Here is a 25,266-nt window from a genome sequence, read left to right as displayed (position 1 = left end):
GGCCAGATAGTTTTTCAGTTTAGTGTGCAAATAAAGAGTTTCATTCCAAAATGCTTTGTATCCATTTTCAGAAATGTCGGTAAAGTAGCTTTTATTGTTGTAAATAACGTATGTGTGTCTTTTCACCATTTATTAACCATGGCATGGTGTAGTCAATAACAAACATGTATTTGTTTGAAATCTATCATTTCAGAGAGACAAATAATCTTGTTTTGTTGCAAAACGCAAAATATCCGCCTCACTTTCAGAGGAATGAGTTGTACTGCTAGGTTTTACACAGTAGAATGTAATAAATAACCCACATTTTTAATAAAGTACTGCGCAAATGATACATTTGTGACATCAATATTTATTTTTGTATTTCTGTTTTTATGAATCAATACAGTAATGTGAGATCAGGAACATTTAATCAGGAAGAGACATAAAACAAGACAGGAACAGCATCAGCACACGGGTATACAAGGGCATAAGCTGATGCGCATGACGGGGGAAGGCAGGTGTGCGTAATGATGATGGCAGGTGTGCGTAATGATGATGGCAGGAGTGCAACATAGTGTTTTGCAACAAAACCCATTTTAATGAGAATGATGACAATGAATTTACACATTTTATTAGTACGAATATTTGTCAGTGTAGTCCATTGTTCATTTAAAGTCATGTTTAATATGTTTTAGATAACCTATAACATCATGACATTATCATAACAAAACCACCATTTAGCAATATTTAACCATTTATTAAGTTCACTTGGATATAATCTATAGGACTTTAGATGTGTGTGTGTGGACCCATTATGGTTATCATTATATCTCCTTTATTCTGATTTATAAATGTAATATTAAATGTATTTCATTTTCATTAGGTTATTGAACACAAATTGTGAATTCACAGCACTCTCTTTTATTCAATTTTTTTTAGTATCCTGTGTAGAAAGATTGACCTATGGTCAACTTGAAATGAATTGAAGTGTAGCTTGTCCAAATTCCACAGAGACCATTCTAATATTAGAACGAGAGGAAGTTATTTTTTCCCTTTTTCTTTTCCTCTTCATTCTTTAAAAAAAAACAATGATTCCCACGGAGACTCCTTCTAATCCTCGGGTCTGCTTATTTAAACTGCCAAACACACAACTGGGTGGAAGCCCAATGTTTTGAAGCGAACAGATAATTCATGTTGCAGAGAAGTGAGCCCTGAGTCAGAGATAGTCAGGGACTTGATGGAGACCAGCTGGACAGTAGCTTATGTTAGTGAAGATGCACGCACATCTTCCCTTTGAGTTGAGGAAAAGCACCATCCGGGTGAGGTTCAACAGAGTCCAAGGAGCAATTCACATAGTGCAGTATGTCTGAAAAATAAACAACACTCAGCTGCAAACTCTCAGATGTCATCTGAGTCGGGCCCTGGCCTGCCTGGGCAGCTAGCGGGAGATTGAGAGGGATGATTTCACAGATATAAATGTTGCTTTTGGATGCTTTAGTTATGGATGACCATGAAAAACAAACAATAGCACTTTACACTTTTATAACCATTTTGTTATTGCATAGATTATTAAGCAAATTATTTACACAAGGGGGGATGAAAAAGCTTTTGATATTTGATATTGTTTAGCCAGTATATCCTTATTTGATATTATTTAGCCAGTATATCCTTATTTGATATTATTTACATTTACATTTAAGTCATTTAGCAGACGCGCTTATCCAGAGCGACTTAAAAATGGGTGCATTCACCTTATGATATCCAGTGGAACAGCCACTTTACAATAGTGCATCTAAATCTTTTAAGGGGGAGTTAGAAGGATTACTTTATCCTATCCTAGGTATTCCTTAGGGGGGGGGGGTTTCAGGTGTCTCCGGAAGGTGGTGATTGACTCCGCTGTCCTGGCGTGGTGAGGGAGCTTGTTCCACCATAGGGGTGCCAGAGCAGCGAACAGTTTTGACTGGGCTGAGCGGGAACTGTGCTTCCTCAGAGGTAGCGGGGCCAGCAGGCCAGAGGCGGATGAGCGCAGTGCCCTCGTTTGGGTGTAGGGACTGATCAGAGCCTGAAGGTACGGAGGTGCCGTTCCCCTCACGGCTCCGTAGGCAAGCACCATGGTCTTGTAGCGGATGCGAGCTTCAACTGGAAGCCAGTGGAGAGAGCGGAGGAGCGGGGTGACGTGAGAGAACTTGGGAAGGTTGAACACCAGATGGGCTGCGGCGTTCTGGATGAGTTGTAGGGGTTTAATGGCACAGGCAGGGAGCCCAGCCAACAGCGAGTTGCAGTAATCCAGACAGGAGGTGACAAGTGCCTGGATTAGGACCTGCGCCACTTCCTGTGTGAGGCAGGGTCGTACTCTGCGAATGTTGTAGAGCATGAACCTACAGGATCGGGTCACCGCCTTGATGTTAGTGGAGAACGACAGAGAGTTGTCAAGGGTCACGCCAAGGTTCTTAGCACTCTGGGAGGAGGACACGATGGAGTTGTCAACCGTGATGGCGAGATCATGGAACGGGCAGTCCTTCCCCGGGAGGAAAAGCAGCTCCGTCTTGCCAAGGTTCAGCTTGAGGTGGTGATCCGTCATCCACACTGATATGTCTGCCAGACATGCAGAGATGCGATTCGCCACCTGGTTATCAGAAGGGGGAAAGGAGAAGATTAATTGTGTGTCGTCTGCATAGCAATGATAGGAGAGACCATGTGAGGATATGACAGAGCCAAGTGACTTGGTGTATAGCGAGAATAGGAGAGGGCCTAGAACAGAGCCCTGGGGGACACCAGTGGTGAGAGCACATGGTGCGGAGACAGATTCTCGCCACGCCACCTGGTAGGAGCGACCTGTCAGGTAGGACGCAATCCAAGCGTGGGCCGCGCCGGAGATGCCCAACTCGGAGAGGGTGGAGAGGAGGATCTGGTGGTTCACAGTATCAAAGGCAGCAGATAGGTCTAGAAGGATGAGAGCAGAGGAGAGATAGTTAGCTTTAGCAGTGCGGAGAGCCTCCGTGACACAGAGAAGAGCAGTCTCAGTTGAATGACCAGTCTTGAAACCTGACTGATTTGGATCAAGAAGGTCATTCTGAGAGAGATAACAAGAGAGCTGGCCAAGGACGGCACGTTCAAGAGTTTTGGAGAGAAAAGAAAGAAGAGATACTGGTCAGTATTGTTGACATATTTAGCCAGTATATCCTTATTTCATATTATTTAGCCAGTATATCCTTATTTTATATTATTTAGCCAGTATATCCTTATTTGATATTCATGCACATCCAGTTAGAGTTAGAACAATTGATTTAATTGTCACTCCGCAATGATATAATAATACAAAATAAAGATTTTTAAAAACCACATTGTGTACCACTCAAATTGAGTTTAAAACACAAAAAATAATCATATAGCTAAACATCCATGAGCTAGATCATTTCTGTGATATGGCATATGTACAGTACATCTGCTGCTTGCTGTCAGTGTTGCATGTGATAACTCACAGTTGTAACTTTGAAACATGGCCTGAACTAGATGGAAACATGCATAAAGAATGCATGAAGGTATGCTACTTAAATTTTAGCACCGGAAACATATCATGGACACATACTCTACGTTATATGCGCCTATGCATTTGAACTCATGGAGGCCTATTTTATAGCTTACAGAAAAGCTTATTCATCGTCTATGATACTTTACAACCAACCCAAAATGTATGTGTTGAGACTTGAGAGATGCACCTTGCTGTTTGTCTCCCCAGGTAAAGCCCACCTGACCCAGGACCCAGACCCGTCAGGAGAGCCCCAAGAGACTGGCCAGCAGTCTGGGGAAGCCATGGAGAAGAATGAGAGGTCCACCCCCATCCCTGGCAAAGAGAAAGAGGTGGATATCATCAATATCAAGGGCATCGAGGACATAGGCTATGTCCAGCCGGATTCCATAGTAAGCCACCTTTACTTTTCAGCAACTGGCAAATCACAGTCCACAGCACATAGTAGCTAGCACATAGCAACATCTGATTCCTGGAAAGAACATCCAGCACAATAAAACTGGTGTTGACAGTGTAGAACACCCTTGCAAGACTAATTGGTTGGTTTGCCCAATGAAAAGTTTAGATTACAGTGGGGATACCTCATTCCTGCATTGTTTGTTTCCTTTTGTACTGATGGCCTTTTTATTAACTGACTTTATTTGTCAAATGTTGTACACTATATATACAAAATCATGTGGACACCCCTTCAAATTAGTGGATTCGGCTATTTCAGCCACACCCTTTGCTCACAGGTGTACAAAAATCGAGCACACAACCATGCAATCTCCATAGACAAACATTGGTGGTAGAATGGCGTTACTCAAGAGCTCAGTGACTTTCAATGTGGTACTGTCATAGGATGCCACCTTTCAAACAAGTCAGTTCGTCAAATTTCTGCTCTGCTAGAGCTGCCCCGGTTAACTGTAAGTGCTGTTATTGTGAAGTGGAAACGTGTAGGAGCAACAACGGCTCAGCCGCGAAGTAGTAGGCCATACAAGCTCACAGAATGGGACCGCTGAGTGTGTAATAATCGTCTGTCCTCAGTTGCAACACTCACTACCGAGTTCCAAACTGCCTCTGGAAGCAATGTCAGCACAAGAACTGTTCGGAGCTTCATGAAATGGGTTTCCATGGCCGAGCAGCCGCACACAAGCCTAAGATCACCATGCGCAATGCCAAGCATCGGCTGGAGTGGTATAAATCTCGCCGCCATTGGACTCTGGAGCAGTGGAAACATTCTCTGGAGTGATGAATCACGCTTCACCATCTGGCAGTCTGACAGACGAATCTGGGTATGGCGGATTCCAGGAGAACGCTTCCTGCCCCGATGCATAGTGCCAACTGGAAAGTGTGCTGGAGGAGGAATAATAGTTTGGGGCTGTTTTTCATGGTTCGCGCTATGCTCCTTAGTTCCAGTGAAGGGAAATCAACGCTACAGCATACAATGAAATTCTAGATGATTCTGTGCTTCAAAATTCATGGCAACAGTTTGGGGAAGGCCCTTTCCTGTTTCAGCATGACAATGCCTCCATGCACAAAGTGAGGTCTATACAGAAATGGTTGTTTGCTTTGTCTTGATGGCCTTTTCATTAACCGACTTTATCTGTCATTGTTGTATGTCACAGATGTACATATGACAAGTCACAAGATGTCAGTCTTAGCTAAATAAATTATCTTAGTATTACACATTTTTCTCCTCTGTCTGCATATGTCCTACTCAAAACTGTGACAAGAGTTTGGACTGGACTGACGGATACTGTATAATGTGAACCGATGTCTGCTATGTGTTGGATATTTTGGGTCTATGTAGACACGGAACAGTTCCGTAACAAGCCGTTTGGGAAATGCTGGCTGAAGAATTGAATGAAGGTTGAATTTACATTTGGAGATTTACATTTATCCCTCTGGTGGCCGAGTTGACCCATTTTAAGAAATGCCATTGGTTTCTGGAGAAAAAATGTAATATCTTTAAAAGGATGATGAGGAATTTCTTACAGGAAATATTCACTGCCACCTGTTGAGGTTAGCATAGGGCTGACATGTGCCATGTTATCTGATGGGACCAGCTACAATGTAGCATTCTATCACGTGACACTACGTCGATGATTTTAATTGGCTGATGCTTAAACCATTTTCTAAATTGTTTAATAACCTCTTGTTCAGTACTGCGTATCCATTGCCACATCTGAAGCGCTGATCCATCTCTGTGTTGCAATGAGAAATTATGTCACCGAGGACCCTCTCAGGGGAATGTTTGTACTGGTTGGGCAAAGGCCGCCGGAAAACGTGTGGTGAGGTGGCATTTGCCACAGCACTTTTCAATGATTTGTCAACTTGCGAAGAATTTCTTTGTCCTTCACATCAGAGTGCTGTTGCAGGCTGTTTGGGTGTCTTGACAAATCAGATTCACGGAAATCGCAGGTCATGCTCGTTCTCCGCTTTCCTCCGGTATTTATTTAGCAACCATGATACAATGAGGGAAAAAAGTTTTGGATCCCCTGCTGATTTTGTACGTTTGCCCACTGACAAAGAAATGATCAGTCTATAATTTTAATGGTAGGTTTATTTGAACAGTGAGAGACAGAATAACAACAAAAAAATCCAGAAAAACGCATGTCAAAAATGTTATAAATTGATTTGCATTTTAATGAGGGAAATAAGTATTTGACCCCTCTGCAAAACATGACTTAGTACTTGGTGGCAAAACCCGTGTTGCCAATCACAGAGGTCAGACGTTTCTTGTAGTTGGCCACCAGGTTTGCACACATCTCAGGAGGGATTTTGTCCCACTCCTCTTTGCAGATCTTCTCCAAGTCATTAAGGTTTCGAGGCTGACGTTTGGCAACTCGAACCTTCAGCTCCCTCCACAGATTTTCTATGGGATTAAGGTCTGGAGACTGGCTAGGCCACTCCAGGACCTTAATGTGCTTCTTCTTGAGCCACTCCTTTGTTGCCTTGGCTGTGTGTTTTGGGTCATTGTCATGCTGGAATACCCATCCACGACCCATTTTCAATGCCCTGGCTGAGGGAAGGAGGTTCTCACCCAAGATTTGACGGTACATGGCCCTGTCCATTTGTGAGAAAATGTGAATGGGATCAAATTTGTTTTATTAGAAAAACTCTGGTCCCATCATGTTCTCATAGCCCATAATAAACCTTTTTACAACAGATTAATCACATCATACTGTATTAGGTCAGTTTTAACTGGTTAGGTTACCAGATCAGGAAAAACTACTGATCCAGAATAGTTTTTCTACCAAACCACCCTGGGACCTGTGGAGTCACCTCTGGGTTGGGCCAGTGTTTACGTTCTAATTAAGCAATAAGGCCCGAGGGGGTGTGGTATATGGCCAATAGTCCACGGCTATGGGCTGTTCTTAGGCAGACGCAATGCGGAGTTCCTGGATACAGCCCTTAGCCATGCTATATTGGCCATATATCCCTAACCTCCAAGGTGCCTTATTGCTATTGTAAACTGGTTACCAGTGTAATTAGAGCAGTAAAAATATGTTTTGTCATACGGCCATTCAGTGCTTAAACCACCCAGTTTATAATTAAATATATTGTGGCTTAACCTTGACCTCCGAATGATTAGCAGCCCCTGAAATAATGCTGAATATCTGTTATGGCTTTTATATGTAATGAGGGATTGAGATAGGAGAGGGCACCTTGTCGCGTTCAGATCAAGGCTAATATTAGCTACTTGGCGTCTCAGACTCTTCTCAAGTAACAAGTAGTGGGTCTTGTAGCAGAGAGACGTTGGGCTTGTTCACCCCTGTGGACGGTGACAGAGAAAGCTGGAGAGAGAACGAGAGAGCGAGGGAAAGAGAGAGAGAGCTCTGTTTAATAGCAGTAGTCAGCGGTGGTGCTCGCCTAGTGATGGGAAGATGGCAGAAGAAACACCAGAGAGCTCAGGGACTTCACTGCTTCATAACTCAGCAGCCACAGCTAGCAAGCCCAGGCACTTCTTAAAGGATGTGGTTTTTCATGGAAAATTTCAAGTGAGTGGAATGACGAAGATACAGCATGTGTGGATTTACATCACGTGTTAACGTACTAGTACTTCAGTAGAGACTGAGACTAACTATCTCAGGGGGACTGCTGCTTTGCTATAGTTTGGTATTTGGTTTTTAAAGTGAAGACTCATTTGGCAGTTATTTCACTTTGCTTATGATTTCAAACTTTGATTTGTTGGAAAATAATACTCTAGGTGGAAGTTAGACGTATGATTGTTTTGTGGAAATGTAGTGTTCCACTTCAACTTGGTTAAGTAATGAATACATTCATTTTGTCTGTTGTAATCCTTTTTTACTAACTTTTGTGCCAGGATTTTTTTTTTTTTAATCTCAATATAGTTGAGAGATGGCTTGACCTGGTTTGACAGCTTGCAGAGAGAAAATGATCACGTAGCCTAATTACAGAACAAGTATCTACCGTACACGTCTGACACTTTTTAATGTCGTTCCACATTACACACAACGCTCTGTGAAGACTTGTACTATACAAGAGAGGGGTGTGTGTGAAATGAGTGAAATGTATATATCTGATGACGTCATCACTCATCACTCTTTTTTAACTCCCTTATCATGTTGCGGTCTGTGACCATGTGTTTCTAGTTTTACACATAACGTTCGGCTAGTAGCGAGTGGTTCCTAAAACCTTCTCAGCCAGTGTTACAAATAGAACAGTCTATTCGGTTTTTATTGCCATCATGTGAGGGTAGAATGTGGAATTGTCAAATTAGGTCAAAATGATTGTATGAAGTGTATGTGGGGCGGGCCACAATCCACTTTTTAAATATTGTGATTAAAAATAGAAAATCAGTTGGGTCAGTCAGTGCTATTAAAATAGTTCACAGGAATATTGGACAATATTATTCCAACTGATAAGTCACACAATTTGAAGTATGTTGGTATGGTCAGCGGGCTGGACACTGTGAACAGCAGCTTGTAGTTAGCTGGACCCAACCAATCCAGACCTCTCAAGATCATCAGTATAGGCTCAGCATGTAGTCTTGTGTGCACCCCACCCACACACCCACACACCCAAACACCCAAACACCCACATGTCTCCACACACACAAACAATCATCCACCATTTTGGCACTCTTACCTGAAGTAAAATAGTTCAAGGGTGTCTTGAAGGTGCCTCATGCAACTGCTTTTAAGGTAAATAATACTATATTGATAGTGGCACACAGAATACCCAAACTTTCCTGGTCAAATAAGCTTGATGTCCGATAGCAGTTGTTGACTAGCCGATCCCTCTGAAAACTCCATGGAAATGTCCAACTATAACCGGATCAAACATATGTCATGAACCTAGTTAGAATTGTGACACAAATATTCAGGTGGATGTATAGCAAACTTAGAAAGAGTAGAGAAATCACAGGAATTTGAATGATCTACTGTATAAAAAATGTAAAGACGATATAATAAACCTATTGTACTAAAACATTACGGACTAGATTTCAGTTTGTTGGAAAGAAGAGCTTTCTCTCAAAGATGGAATCTATAATGGTTTGCAGGCAGACAGTAAATGAGAAATCTGGCATATTACAATACTGTCATATTACAATAATGTCATATTACAATAATTTTATATTACAATACTGTCATATTACAATACTAAAATCCCAAATGTTTTTTTTTTAAAGATGCTTATGATTCTGTAGTGTTTTTCCACTGTTGTGATAGATGTTCATCAAAGCCTATTGAAGTTTGTACAATAAGAGATTATAATGTCATACCTATAGATGCCATTCATATAAATGAATGACATATCATAAAATAAAGAATCAGGTATGTTTGGTTAATCGTTTGTACGCACGCATACAGAGTAGCAACACAAGCCTTTTGTTGGATGTAAAAAAAAATGTAACTTGTTGTTTACTAAATAATTCTCAGTACTGCTTGCCTTGCAAATCAGCATTCAGGTTCAAAGTCACTAAGTGGTCACTTCTCCCAAGGGGAACCAGAAATCCACAGGAACGCCATTGGGACTAGGTGACTCTCCCAACTTGACCCCTGTAGTCTAACTGGCTCACTGACCAGTCGAATGGCAAAAGCTTCACAGCACACACACATGAACATGGTCCAGATAGGTAGCTAGCCCTCTCTAATGCACAGCCCTCCCCTCTCTCCACAGCTTCTGAACTCCCTGGCACCCGAGGAGAATACCCAATGCCAGCACGGCCTATACTTCCAGGATGGAGAGAGGCGGGTGGACTACATCCTCACCTACCACATCAAAAAGCCCAGCAGTTCCCGCTCTAACCGACAGTCCTCCCGCTTCACCGACAACGCCTTCACACGGAGCCTCCGCCGCGGGACGGCCAGGCTGGGACGACCCCCGCCCCCGCAGCCCAGAGGTGTCCCAGAGGTGGCCTCTCAGGACCACAGCATGGACTACCACGAGGACGACAAGCGCTACCGCCGGGAAGAGTTTGAGGGCAACCTGAGGGATATGGGCCTGGAGCTGGAGAAGGATGAGGATGTGAGTTGCTTCTCTATGGCTTCTCTGTTCTGTTCTTTTTGACAGCCCCAAACCCACCCGATATTATTAGCTATGTCCAGCCAGGTCTAGCATTAGCTAGTTTTAGCCGAGCGTTAGCTTAGGGAGGAGGGGAGAACATCACGTACAATACTGTTGCCCCTCTAGAGTTTTCCAGCAGGCTGGTGGATCAGGGTTATTTTTGTCCCCACCATGCAACATTACACAAAACATACATTGTAGTTTGGCACAGCACCAGCTGAAACCGGCCTATAGAAGGCTAGCGGGACTAGCAGGGGGGGTGAGTTAACTGCGGCAACCTGTCTGGCTGCTGTCATTGGTTGGTTTGTTGGATTTATTTAGAACTGTATCACAGAACCAACTGCATCGTCAGACTGTTTTCTGAAGAGGGTTCTGTTTCTCACACCTGACAATGTTTGGCTGTCTTTGAAAATGCCATGATAGACTTCAAAATCCTTTCAACATTACATCAGTAATTTCAATGTAATCTTATTTTTCTTCATTTGAAGCCAATCCATTTTGAAATCAAAATCACTGATCAGGATCAAGAGATTCATCACATCAACTTTTTGGACTAGATGTCATGAGAGTGAATGAAATAGGGAAAGCCCTGTGCACATCTAGTGATAGCCTTCTGCAGGCTTGTGGTGTGTTGACCAACTGTAATCTGTAATAGAGAGTAAGAAGGACATGAGGGTGAAGTCTCAGTAATCTGAGACTATCAAGTTGGTCCGAGTGCTGATGATGGCAAGATGACAGCTGCCATGGTGGATCTCTTTACCCAGACAGGGCAGGCCAGGATAGGACAGGGCAGAACAGGGATGGCCCAGTGGAAGGATCACACCATGCCCATGCACACACACGCACACGCACACACACACACACACACACACACACACACACACACACACACACACACACACACACACACACACACACACACACACACACACACACACACATACTCCATACAAGCAATGTGGCAATGCCAGCTAGAAGATAACACAGAATACCTTGACTGTACATACACTCTTGCACACTCTCACACACTCTCAAACTTACAAAGGGCACATTTTTCACAAGCTTGATGTCCTATTGATTTCATTAAAGTAAGTGTGTGAGAAAAAGAGACGTATGTCGTATGTCAAGTGTTCTTTGGGACTTTGTGACAGACAGTGTACACGCGAGAATTGGTTCAGGGTGCCAAGATGAATTGTGATTCATGTATAAACCATCCGGTTATAATTTCCACTTTGTCCCCAAATTGCATTCAAGCCACCATTCTATTATTGAAGCTTTTCCCTCATGGATACCGCGGTTATTACATCAAACTGTTTGTGTTATCTGTGGGGGAAAACATACTGAATAATCTCTTTCTTATCATGTTAGTGGAGTGGAGAGAAGGGAGTAATGTTTAGGTATTTTATCGTTTCCTCTCATCGACCGTCCATTGTGGAGTTAGTTGATTAAAACAGGCGCCCTAAGTATTATAGATCATTAAAGTGCTGTTGACTTAAACTAATCTGTATATAGAAGACACTTAGTGGATCTAATACTGGGACGGAACGGCAGTGGGAAGGGAGGAAGCGAAGGTGGTAATGGGATGTGGAGGAGTGTGAATGTTTGAGACTGAAACAGTGATGGAAACCTCTGCTAGGAAATCCATTACCTAAATCTGACCACAACCGCTCCAGAATGTTCTAAGTTTCTCAGGCTCCTTGAACGAGAATGCAGGGTAATATCTGACAGCACAAGACTACATAATACCTGATTGGACGTCTTTTAGATCCGCAGGCCTAAACTCATTACTTGCTGAAACATTTATTTCATGTTTCATGAAACATGAATTCCAAGATGGCGTAGCAGTCGGACGTGTGTTTGTCTTGTCCCGTCTTGTCCCGTGTAAATAGTTGTTTTTTTTCTTCATTTTTTCGTATATATTTTAATCTCACTTTCCATCTACGAACTGAATATACTTTCCTACAACCTGCCTCACCCAATGTTGTAAGGATCTGCTTTTTTTATACTTTATAATATGGAACCCCCATCAGAATCTAGCCAGCTAACTAGCTACTAGCTAGTTGTCAGTTAGCCACTGCTAGTGGCCTTCTCCGTTAGCTCGGACACCAGCCAGCTTTAGCTCGGTCAATACCTGCCAGTCTGCACAGCGCGATATCAACCCAGAGCATATCAGACTGCTTTTCTCTACTACATCAATGGATTCCTTCCGCAAGCTCTGGACCATTACACCGGATCATCGCAGCTAGCTAGCTTCAACCGAGTGGCTATTTGCTGGCTAACGCCTCTGTCCCGAAGCACCAGTTAGCCTTGAGCTAGTCTCAAGCTAGGCCCATCTCCCGGCTAGCCGAAGAGGCATACCAGCTAATTCTAGGGCTACAATACCTCATTTGCCAATTGGCCTGGACCCTTTATTGCCGACATGGAGCCCCGCCGATCCATCACGACTGGTCTGCCGACGTAATCGTCCAATGTGGTTTCAACAGGCTTTTCCATTGCGATGTCGCCGAAGACCCATCTGCTAGCCCCTGCCCGCTAGCTTTCTGAACGCCGTGTCTCCCGCTCGCCTAGCGTAGTAGCGACTACCGAACGGCTCCCTGTCTCACCTATTGCTGCTCATTGGACCCTATGATCACTCGGCTACACATGCCTCTCCCTAATGTCAATATGCCTTATCTACTGCTGTTTCGGTTAGTTATTATTGTTTTATTTCACTGCAGAGCCCCCAGTCCCACTCAACATGCCTTAGATAGCTCTTTTGTCCCACCCCCCACACATGCAGAGACCTCACCTGGCTTAACTGGTGCCTCCAGAGACACAACCTCTCTCATCGTCACTCAATGCCTAGGTTTACCTCCACTGTACTCACATCCTACCATATCCTTGTCTGTACATTATGCCCTGAATATATTCTACCACGCCCAGAAACCTGCTCCTTTTATTCTCTGTTCCCAACGCACTAGATGACCAATTCTTATAGCCTTTAGCCGTACCCTTATCCTACTCTTCCCCTGTTCCTCTGGTGATGTAGAGGTTAACCCAGGCCCTGTAGCCCCCAGCACTACACACATTTCCCAGGCGCTCTCATTTGTTGACTTCTGTACTCGTAAAAGCCTTGGTTTCATGCATGTTAACATCAGAAGCCTCCTCCCTAAGTTTGTTTTATTCACTGCTTTAGCACACTCCGCCAACCCTGATGTCCTAGCCGTGTCTGAATCCTGGATTAGGAAGGCCACCAATAATACTGAAATGTCCATCCCTAAATACAACATTTTCCGACAAGATAGAACTGCCAAAGGGGGCGGAGTTGCAATCTACTGCAGAGATAGCCTGCAGAGTTCTGTCATACTATCCAGGTCTGTGCCCAAACAGTTTGAGTTTCTACTTTTAAAAATCCATCTTTCCAGAAATAAATCTCTCACTGTTGCCCCTTGGTATAGACCACCTCAGCCCCCAGCGGTGCCCTGGACACCATATGTGAATTGATTGCCCACCATCTATCTTCAGAGTTCATACTGTTTTGTGACCTAAACTGGGAAATGCTTAACACCCCTGCCATCCTACAATCTAAGCTAGATGCCCTCAATCTCACCCAAATTATCAAGGAACCTACCAGGTACAACCCCAAATCCGTAAACATGGGCACCCTCATAGATATCATCCTGACCAACTTGCCCTCTAAATACACCTCTGCTGTCTTCAACCAGGATCTCAGCAATCACTGTCTCATTGCCTGTGTCCGTAATGGGTCCGCGGTCAAATAACCACCCCTCATCACTGTCAAACACTCCCTTAAACACTTCAGCGAGCAGGCCTTTCTAATCAACCTGGCAAGGGTATCCTGGAAGGATATTGACCTCATCCCATCAGTAGAGGATGCCTGGTTGTTCTTTAAAAGGGCTTTCCTCACCATCTTAAATAAGCATGCCCCATTCAAAACATGTAGAACTAAGAACAGATATAGCCCTTGCTTCACTCCAGACTTGGCTGCCCTTGACCAGCATTAAAACATCCTGTGGCGGTATGTAACTTTTCAGGGAAGTCAGGAACCAATATACACAGTCAGTTAGGAAAGCTAAGGATAGCTTTTTCAAACAGAAAATTGCATCCTGTAGCACTAATTCCAAAATGTTTGGGACACTGTAAAGTCCATGGAGAATAAGAGCACCTCCTCCCAGCTGCCCACTGCACTGAGGCTAGGAAACACTGTCACCACCGAAAAATCTACGATAATCGAGAATTTGAATAAGTATTTTTCTACGGCTGGTCATGCTTTCCACCTGGCCACCCCCCGCAGCAACTTGCCCAAGCCCCCCTGCTTCTCCTTCACCCAAATCCAGATAGCTGATGTTCTGAAAAAAAATCTGGATCCCTACAAATCAGCTGGGCTAGACAATCTGGACCCTCTCTTTCTAAAATGATCCGCCGAAATATTTGCAACACCTATTACTAGCCTGTTTAACCTCTCTTTCATATCATCTGAGATCCCCAAAGATTGGAAAGCTGCCATGGTCATCCCCCTCTTCAAAGGGAGACATGCTCTAGACCAAAACTGTTATAGACCTATATCCATCCTACTCTGCCTTTCTAAAGTCTTCGAAAGCCAAGTTAACAAACAGATCACCGAACATTTCGAATCCCACCGTACCTTCTCCACTATGCAATCTGGTTTCCGAGCTGGTCATGGATGCACCTCAGCCACGCTCAAGGTCCTAAATGATATTATAGCCTCCATCGATAAAAGACAGTACTGTGCAGCCGTCTTCATCAACCTGGCCAAGGTTTTCGACTCTGTCAATCACTGCATTCTTATCGGCAGACTCAATAGCCTTGGTTTCTCAAATGACTGCCTCGCCTGGTTCACCAGCTACTTCTCAGATAGAGTTCAGTGTGTCAAATCGGAGGGCCTGTTGTCCAGACCTCTGGCAGTGCCACAGGGTTCAATTCTCGGGCCGACTCTTTTCTCTGTATATATCAATAATGTCGCTCTTGCTGCTGGTGATTCTCTGATCCACCTCTACGTGGACGACACCATTCTGTATACATCTGGCCCTTCTTTGGACACTGTGTTAACTAACCTCCAAACAAGCTTAATTGCCATACAACACTCCTTCTGTGGCCTCCAACTGCTCTTAAATGCTAGTAAAACTAAGTTCATGCTCTTCAACAGATTTCTGCCTGCATGCTCTTCAACCGACCCGCCCGCCCAACTAGCATCACTACTCTGGACAGTTCTGAATTAGAATATGTTGACAAATACAAATACCTAGGTGTCTGGTTAGACTGTAAACTCTCCTTCCAGACTCCAATTAAGCCTATCCAATCCAAAATTAAATCTAGAATCGGCTTCCTATTTCGCAACAAAGCCTCCTTCACTCATGCTGCCAAACATACCCTCGTAAAACTGACTATCCTACCGATCATTGACTTCGGCGATGTCATTTACAAAATAGCCTCCAACACTCTACTCAGAAAATTGAATGTAGTCTATCACAGTGCCATCTGTTATGTCACCAAAGCCCAATATACTACCCACCGCTGCGACCTGTATGCTCTCGTTGGCTGGCCCTCGCTAAATATTCGTTGCCAAACCCACTGGCTCCAGGTCATCTATAAGTCTTTGCTAGGTAAAGCCCCGCCTTATCTCAGCTCACTGGTCACCATAGCATCACCCACCCACAGCACGAGCTCCAGCAGGTATATTTCACTGGTCATCCCCAAAGCCAACACCTACTTTGGCCGCCTTTCCTTCCAGTTCTCTGCTGCCAACAACGAACAAATTGCAAAAATCACTGAAGCTCGAGACTTATATCTCCCTCTCTAACTTTAAGCATCAGCTGTCAGAGCAGCTTACCGATCCCTGTACCTGTACACAGCCCATCTGTAAATAGCACACCCAACTACCTAATCCCCATATTGTTATTTTTTTGTTGTTGCTCTTTTGTACCCCAGTATCTCTACTTGCACATCATCATCTGCACATCTATCACTCCAGTGTTAATGCTAAATTTCAATTATTTCGCCACTATGGCCTATTTATTGCCTTACTTCCCTAATCTTACTACATCTTACTACATTTGCACACACTGTACATAGATTTTTCTATTGTGTTATTGACTGTATGTTTGTTTATCCAATGTGTAACTCTGTGTTATTGTTTTTGTTGTACTGCTTTTCTTAATCTTGGCCAGGTCGCAGTTGTAAATTAAGGGGTAGTGTACACACACACGATTGCTCCTCCACAAACCTTTAATAAGGTCAGTTGTAGGATCTTCATTTGATCTCTATTGTAGCAGCAAAATAATCCTTCAGCCGAAGAACCCTTTTAGGTTCGCAGGAAAAGTCTCGGCAACAAAAGTGATCAAATTAAGATCCTATCTGTACACAACTACATTTTGATCCAAGACTGGCTCTATCAAAAGCCCTAATTTTGTCCATGAGGGGTCTGTATGTTTTGCTATGTGATGGTGGGAACAGAAGACATAATGCAGTCTCACAGACTTGTTCTTGCATTCCAAAATCATTCTGGGTCCGAGTACTCACAGACATACAGCCTTTTGATAACAACGACTCCACCATGTCTTGAGTTGTAGGAAATGTCAATTCCTCATGTTTTAGATAGTGTGACATCTGTGTTTTGACGTACAGAACACAGTACAGAGGCATGTCAAGTCCAAGGTACTTTGACAAGATGTTATACAAAGACCGATGATCTGTATCAAAACCAAAACAAAATGCTGGCTCTGAAATGGAAGGGAAAGATATCTTAAGAAGTGACAAAGCTGTTAAGACAGTCAGTTGTTCCAGAGTTCGAGATCCAAGTAAGAGACTGTTTTGTTTTATGATTATGCGTCCCTTGTTACTAACGATGCTTGTCACAGCTCTATTGGAGACAATATAAACTGAGAAAGCCTGTTACAGTTGGTTGTTTAGAATTTGAGATCAAAGTTAAAGGCCATACCCTGCTGCTAGTGATGGTTGCCTTGTCACAGGAGGAGTTGCACATTGAAACAGATGTTCTGTGCTGTACCATGAATGATCATCTCAGTAACCACTGATTCCATGTAAACAAACAACTAACTAACCATGATATCCTGTGGGTCATAACTGGGTAACTGGGTGACAGCAGCATCGAAGTCTTCACAGTGAAAACCTCCTGTGTGGATGTTCATGAACATACACACTGTGAAATAATATTTGTGTTGGTATTACTTTTCACTTTTTTTGTCGTTGTGTGTTATATGTGCTACGATCGCTCCCTGACAGGTCGTCATTGTAATGGATAATCATGTATAACGGTGAAATAAATTAAATCAAATTAAAATGCTTATATTGAGAGACTTGTTTGTAATGATAACGATGATGTGTTTCTAAAGAATGGTAGCATATTTCTCTCGTGATTTCCCATGGTGTCTTTCCCTCTGTGTCTCGCATAAGTAGCCTTCCGTTCCCAGACGTTGTTTTGATTGAAGTTAACTATAGAGGAGGAGGGATTTGTTTGGAGAGTCCCATTCATTGTTTACCCAACTGTTATCCAGATGAATGTATTGCTTTCCTTAATGACGCGAGATACATGCATGCATTTCTTTAATTCTTTCATTTGGCCACCTTTTTGCCTCTGATGTTTATCTATGTCTTCATGTCATGTACTGTTTGTTGGTCTAGCATAGAAAGGGTAATATGGGCAAAGTGTTGGACACTCAGAAGTATTTGCTTTTAACAAACCTTAAACTTACATTGTATTGTTTAAAAATAGATGTGATTTTATGAAATGAATTCGCTCTGTTTATTTCAGACTAAAACTCCAGGTGTGGGTTTTGTGAAGATCCATGCTCCATGGCATGTGCTCTGTCGAGAGGCAGAGTTTATGAAGCTCAAGATGCCCACGAAAAAAGTAAGTCAACTGTTGAATGATATGTAAAGGTTACCAGCTGTCAAGTCCTTGCTTCCTCCGTCCTTGTTTTCTCCTTTGGACCTCCTTCTCCAATGAGCTTTGAGAGGGAGACAAGGAATCAGAGGAAACAAGGACGGAGGAAGCAAGGCTTTGACAGCTAGTAACCTTTTCAGACACAGACTTCATGCTAGTCATTTTTATCACCTATGATCTGTTCTATAGTGCCCTGGTTAACCTCCTGGTGGTTTTCTTATAGGTATATGAAGTGAAACAGTGTAGTGGTGTTGGGGCGAAGATCAACACATTGGTAAACAAAGCCACTGAACCACTTCATCCCAACGTGGAAGAGAACAGGGCACAAAACGTTAAGCATCTCTCCTACGCGTTTTCCAGAGAAAAACAACACTTGTGAGTTTATACTGTATGTCTTATGATGATATACAATATACAAGGCTGTATAGACTGTATACATGTACGGTAACATATGGACTTCAATTCCTGCTCCAATCCATCTTGGTTTCAAGGACATTTAATGCACTTTTAATGTATACGTCTAGTGGCATATGGTATGGCATGTGGTGGCATATGGCTGTTGGCACACATTGAGGACAGGCAAGAAAAACAACTAAAGGCTTGTATACGTGAGTATATAAGTATTACGATTATGTTTACAAGATTGTTCTCTAAAGCCCCAATTGCCGCTCCTATCCATCTTTGTTTAATGAGCATTTCATGAACTTCCTCAAATGGACTACTGTAGCGGCATATGGTATAACATGTGGCATACCTATTGCCACACACTGAAGACCGAACAGAAAAATAGCTAAAGGCCTGAAGGTTTGAGGGCTTGTACAACAAGAGACTATCAATATTAACTGTGACACAGTTTAGGAAGAACAAAAAACAAAAAGGCTAGTTATAAATAGTAGCCTAGCAGTTAGGAGAGTTGGGTCAGTAACCGAATGGTTGCTAGGTTGAATCCCAGAGCTGACTAGGGGACAAATATGTTGATGTGGTCTTGAGCAAGGCACTTGACCCTAATTGCTCCTGTAAATTGCTCTGGATAAGAGTGTCTGCTAAATGGCAATAAACGTAAAGATATGGTATGGTAAACAATTTCCTGAAAAGATGGAGTTACTCTACTGAGAGCTGAAATTGAACCCATTATTCTGTAACTCTTCCAGGAAAGAATTACCAGGAAGGACAGACATACCAGCTCACACATGATCTAGCCCAGAAGCAGAAGTCAAATAAACATGATGTTGATGTTGTGTTTAATGTAAAAAAAAAAGGAAAAAAAGGTCTTGTCAGCTTTTTTTCTTACTCAAACAACACACAACAGTATTTGTCTAAGGGCATAAGCTATAAACAGGGTTATTTCTGCCTGCGTTTGTTGTTGATTTGTTTGGTCTAGAGATTGGGTGGGAGTCTATCTTGAGCTGCTGGCCTAATGCTGGAGGCTATGCTATTCCATCCATGCTATCTATTCATCTGTTGTGCTGTACCTATGCTAACCAAAACAATCTCCCATGGGTTATCTATTACAGGTCTGTAAGACCTTTAAAGACATTTAGGCCCTCTAGTCCCTGGATGGGTAAGCCTGGTCCCAGATCTGTTACTGCGGTCTTGCCAACTCCACGTCGCGTGACAATAACCATGGGAGTTGGCAAGACAGTAGGAACAGATCTGGGACCAGGCTTTGTCCGGGGTGCCTAACCACTGACATCCTCTCTATAATTGTTTTCATTCCACGTCTGTGTGTAAAGCACTTCTGGGAAGGTCTTTATTGTGTGCTTGTACAACAGTAGGAAAGAGTGTCTCTCTTTATAATGTGGGTATATGACTTCAAAGACCAACTGCCTATATGTCCCCAGTTAACACAACAGTCTCTGTGTGTTTTCTGTAACAGGTTTGATTTATCAGACAGAGACTCCTTCTTTGACAGTAAAACAAGAGCTTCAATAGTAAGTGTTTCTTCATTGTGTCGGCCAAATCCTCCATTACAGTAGACTCTAGACTGCAGTCATTATGACCATTAGTTAGATGTTCTCAGTTTATTAATGGGAAACGTAATAGGAATGTGCTGTTCTGTATTCACTTATTCTTCACTTCTTATCTTATCAGGTTTTTGAAGTATTGAAACGTACAAAATGCACAAAGGCTAAGTATAGTATGGGTAAGTCATAACAGTCTGCCTTGTTTTATATACCCGTTGTCTAGGAGGGGTTTTCCCGTCATTGGGTAGTTGGAGTGTTATATCTGTGCTTATGTAGTGCATATGTATCATGCACAAGAATGCAGTAAGTATGCAGAATGTAGACAATAGTCTGTTCTTTGCGTGTGTGTGTGTTTTATAACCTATATGCCTGAACAAAATGCTGATTCTCAAATTGTCCTTTAGACTGAAATGGTACCTCTGAGTTGTCACTAGTACCAGAGGTGCAACCCTTCCTTTTAAGGGCATTTGTTCATGTACTTGGATATGCCAAAAGCAGTGACTAAAGATCAACAGAATGACCTGCTATTTCATTTGGATTTGAAACGGGTTTTTTTCTGCCTGTAGGGATCACCAGCCTGCTAGGTAGTGGAGTCTACACAGCTGCCTATCCGCTACATGATGTGAGTACTCATTGCAATCAGCATGTGTGTTTACAATACAACTAGATTGTACAATTTGTATCTGAAATGTGTCTTTTTGCATTATTATGTTATTCCCAACCACCACCTGGACATCACATATGTTGCTGTTTAATTACTTTTGAGACATCAGCAGTCAATTCAACTCTTGAGTGCTGACTATATGATACATTTAACTTCCAACTTGACTGTATATGCATATGATTCTTAATATTTTAGTAGGCGTTGTTGAGTCCAGTCGAATAGGTCATGCGATACAGGCCTAGGCTTGCAGTAAATTGAGGTACAGTGGGGTCCGACATTATTGACGCCCTTGATAAAGATGAGCAAAAATGATTGTATAAAATAAATTATTCAAGTACTGAGCAATATTGTACGTAAAAAAATTATACTAATACAATTGCTCAGAGAAATATATTTTGTTTAATAAGTAAAAAAAAAATTCTCAAAATGTTAACGGTCAAACTTATTGACACCCCTAAAGATTCTTAGAAATAAAGTAGTCAAGATGTTGTATTTGGTCCCATATTCCAAGCATGCAATTGTGACTCTACAAACTTGTTGAATGCATTTGCAGTTCTTTGTCGTTGAGGTTCAGATTATTTTCTGCCCAATAGAAATGAATGGTTAATAATGTATTGTGTCATTTTGGAGTCACTTTTATTATAAATAAGAATAGAATATGTTTCTAAACACTTCACATGAATGTGGATGCTACCATGATTACCGCTAATCCTGAATGAATCAAGAATAATGATGAGTGAGAAAGGGTCAAAGATCCCCAAGAAATGCTAACCTCTCACTATTACCAATAAAAAGAGAGGTTAGCATGTCTTGGGGGTGTGATCTTTGACCCTATGTAACTTTCTAATCTGAAACACAACAAAAATGAATAAACTGCAAATGCGTCCAACAAGTTTCTAGAGTCATTGCATACTGGGAATATGGGACCAAATACTACACTTTTGACTACTTTATTTATAAGAATCTTTAGGGGTGTCAATTTTGACCACTACCTTTTTGAGAAACACAATTATTACTTGTTAAATAAAATCTCATTCTCTGAAAAATTGTATTAGTATAAAATAATATAATTTCCAAATTTTTTTGTTGAGCAAACAATATAGCTCAGTATTTGAATTATTTGCTCATCTTTATCAAGATGTCAGTAACCCTAATCTGGACGAATCACAAGACAGAGCCATAACTCTGTTTTATTTGTCGTGCAGGGAGATGTGGATGGTGAAAACGTGGAGCCCAATGATAGGAAGGTGAGTGACATAAATATGACCACACTGAACTTATACATTTTTTAGGAGATGTTAAAATACCACACCGCAGCCGTGTTACTACTGCTGCGTTAATTGATTGGAGTACAGCTGTGTGTGTTTGTGAAAACCTAAAAGCGCCATCATATTTTTTTCTTAATTAAAAGTGCCAACATGTGGGTCATTTTTTTTATCACAAATTCGTCATGATTGTAAAAGAGACACTTTGGTTACATAAATTATTGGTTTTAATCCCCCAAAATAAGCATATGTTTGAAAATGTTCACACATTTATAGTCAAATTTGATATTTAAAAAATATACCTTTTTGTATGTTTTTCATGTTTTTAACAGTTGTTTTGATCAATTTCATCCATAGCAACTGGTCATGTTGATTCTGTGATACTCAGTCTGAGAAATTGGAAATTGAGCTGATGTACCGGTACAACCTAAGATGACTGCCAATATGAGACTTTTAGTACCATCGGACTCTAACTTTGGAACTCTATAGGCTCCAATTGCATCTGAAACATGAAACGCTCAGCTTAGTATAACGACATTGACTGGAATCTAAATATGTATAGTGGATTTGGAACAGAGTCCAGCACAGATAAAATATATGAATGTTTTTTAAAATAGTATTTGAACCCAGTTTTAGTTTAGAGCAGACTCAAGGTTTGTTTGGCTTTCCAAAAGACATTCCTGTTCTTCAGCTCCTTCAGATTTTTATGGTCCTCTGTTCTTAATGGGCTATGTCCTTGAGTTTACACCTCAGATGTCGTATGGAATTAAGGTCTGGATCATGCTTTGAGGTCTGGAAATTGGCTAGTCAAGAAGAGTGCTTTGTCTTTACCGATCTGGCAAAGGGCATTTCTGATGCCCTAAAACATAAGAAAGCAAAAAGGCATAATTTTGCCTATAAATTAGTTAAAACAGCATGAAAAGTAGGAAATATCCAGCATCTTCATAGCTGTGTGTATCTGTGTAGCCAGGCTGCTGTGTGTGTTAATGGTGGTGTGGTGCTGTATGGGCCATCTGTTGAGTGCTAAAAGGATCCTATTGGCATCCCCATCATTGAAAAAGAGAATAACGGCATGTAATTGAGGAATGCGGACGTCTCAAAGTGTCTTATCTTCCTCCCCCTGGGACCGATTACAATAAGCTCAGCTTGGCAACAGAGGGAATCTACATAGCTCCTTGTGTGTGTGTGTGTGTGTGTGTGTGTGTGTGTGTGTGTGTGTGTGTGTGTGTGTGTGTGTGTGTGTGTGTGTGGGGGGGTGTGCGTGCATGTGTGTGTGTGCTGCCACATCCTCAGCCAGATGCCTTTTCATGTTTCATCACTTATCTTCACCACCATCTGTCTCATCCCCACGATAACCAAAAATGTGTCTAATTATCCAACTGTTTACACTCTTACAGCTAGCATAATCATGCAGATAAAATCAATGCAAGCGTAATATAGTTCACAAAGGATAAGTGTCTCTCAGAAAGGAGAGGAGGAAGAGGGGGGAGGAGGGGGGTAGTTTTAAGTGGTGACAAAACAAGAGAAGAAGCTGCCTGTCTGTAGCCTGTTGATTAACTAGGCTTTGTGGAGAGAGAAGTGTGTTATTTTGATATGGCCTCTACAGTTTTTCAGTAGGATGGTTGTGGTGGAAACCCTGCCTGTTAAGGGTGGAGGGTGGAGAGACAGAGAGACCCTCCCTGTACAGGGGAGAAAGGGAGAGAGAAAGTACGGCCTCATCACCCTCTTGTGACGCTGGCAGGACATCAGAAGGGGACAGTTCCAACACTCTGAGCCTGCACTGCCACAGGCATGGCCCAGCCAACCTCAGCATGATGTACCCGAGGCAGAGGAGAGGAGATGAGAGGAGCAAGGGGAGGAAAACAAAGCTCTGGCACCAAGCATGTGTCACCACACTTCTCTTTCCACATCAGAGAACTGTCAACATCTGAGCACTAGCCAGGGTCTTTGGGCAGAAGATGTGGCTAGAATACACACACACAGAGAGAGAGAGAGAGAGAGAGAGAGAGAGAGAGAGAGAGAGAGAGAGAGAGAGAGAGAGAGAGAGAGAGAGAGCGATAGAGAGAAGTGACAGAGCCTTCTAACCTCACAGGCTTGTAGGTGAAGACAGTGATGAGACTCTCCCTGAGGCTACTCATTGTTTTCTTCATTAGTTGGATTATCTCTACAGGTATTGTCTGAATGTGGTATAAATATGATAAGCTGGTCACATGACGGCTTGGTTTCAGAGTACCTTGCCTCACCCATAGTGACACTGAGGTGTTGGGGACGGGAGTGTTAGAAGGAATGTTTATGTGTGTTCTGAGACTTGAAAACTGGGTTGCACGCACACAGATCACTTACTGATGTCTGCATGGCTGTGAGAACTACTATGTGACCTGCCCAGGCACAACCCGATACCTCATCCATGAGGGCATATACACTACCGGTCAAAAGTTTTAGAACACCTACTACACCTACATTCAAGTGTTTCATCTTTATTTTTACTATTTTTGACATTGTAGAATAATAGTGAAGACATCAAAACTATGAAATAACACAATATTGAATCATGTAGCAACCAAAAAAGGGTCAAACAAATCAAAATATCTATTTTATATTTGAGATTCTTCAAATAGCCACCTTTTGCCATGATGACAGCTTTGCACACTCTTGGCGTTCTCTCAACCAGCTTCATGAGGCAGTCACCTGGAATGCATTTAAATTAACAGGCGTGCCTTGTTAAAAGTTCATTTGTGGAATTTCTTTCCTTCTTAATGCGTTTGAGCCAATCAGTTGTGTTGTGACAAGGTAGGGGTGGTATACAGAGATAGCCCTATTTGGTAAAATACCAAGTCCATATTATGCATGTACAGCTCAAATAAGCAAATAGAAACGACAGTCCATTACTACTTTAAGACATGAAGGTCAGACATGAAGGTCAGTCAATCCTCAAAAACCATCAATTGCTATGATGAAACTGGCTCTCATGAGGACCGCCACAGGAATGGAAGACCAGGAGTTACCTCTGCTGCAGAGGATAAGTTCATTAGAGTTACCAGCCTCAGAAATTGCAGCCAAAATAAATGCTTCACAGAGTTCAAGTAACAGACACATTTCAACATCAATTGTTCAAAGGAGACTATGTGAATCAGGTCTTCATGGTCGAATTGCTGCAAAGAAACCACTACTAAAGGACACCAATAAGGAGAAGAGACTTGCTTGGGCCAAGAAACACGAGCAAGGGAAATTAGACCAGTGGAAATTTGTCCTTTGGTCTGGAGTCCAAATTGGAGATTTTCGTTCCAGCCGCCGTGTCTTTGTGAGACGCGGTGTGGGTGAACGGATGATTGTATTTTTACGGTGTATTTCCCACCGTAAAGCATGGAGGAGGTGTTATGGTGTGGGGGTGCTTTGCTGGTGACACTGTCTGTGATTTATTTATA

At 42.3% G+C, this 25,266-nt stretch overlaps 1 protein-coding gene across 8 annotated transcripts in view; it reads left to right on the top strand.

Annotated features, from left to right (window-relative positions):
- Positions 1-25,266, top strand: part of LOC106573096 (anoctamin-1) — a 70,702-nt gene that overhangs the window by 10,827 nt on the left and 34,609 nt on the right. For 4 of the 8 annotated variants that reach the window (XM_014147797.2, XM_045696892.1, XM_014147795.2 and 1 more), the window contains exons 2-9: positions 3,719-3,900; positions 9,638-9,985; positions 17,817-17,915; positions 18,172-18,323; positions 19,825-19,879; positions 20,040-20,091; positions 20,479-20,534; positions 21,782-21,823. In XM_014147797.2, the coding sequence (XP_014003272.1) occupies positions 3,793-3,900; positions 9,638-9,985; positions 17,817-17,915; positions 18,172-18,323; positions 19,825-19,879; positions 20,040-20,091; positions 20,479-20,534; positions 21,782-21,823 (912 nt within the window). In that variant the 5' untranslated portion in view covers positions 3,719-3,792. Of the gene's footprint in view, positions 1-3,718; positions 3,901-7,277; positions 7,492-9,637; positions 9,986-17,816; positions 17,916-18,171; positions 18,324-19,824; positions 19,880-20,039; positions 20,092-20,478; positions 20,535-21,781; positions 21,824-25,266 lie in introns of those variants that run through there. The other 4 variants (XM_014147796.2, XM_014147793.2, XM_014147794.2 and 1 more) reach the window with 1 other exon arrangement.

The sequence above is a fragment of the Salmo salar genome, chromosome ssa16 (genome assembly GCF_905237065.1).
Source record: "Salmo salar chromosome ssa16, Ssal_v3.1, whole genome shotgun sequence".
Lineage (NCBI taxonomy): Eukaryota > Metazoa > Chordata > Actinopteri > Salmoniformes > Salmonidae > Salmo > Salmo salar.
The sequence above is the reverse complement of the archived record's forward strand: the minus strand, read 5'-3'. Positions and strand labels throughout refer to the sequence as shown.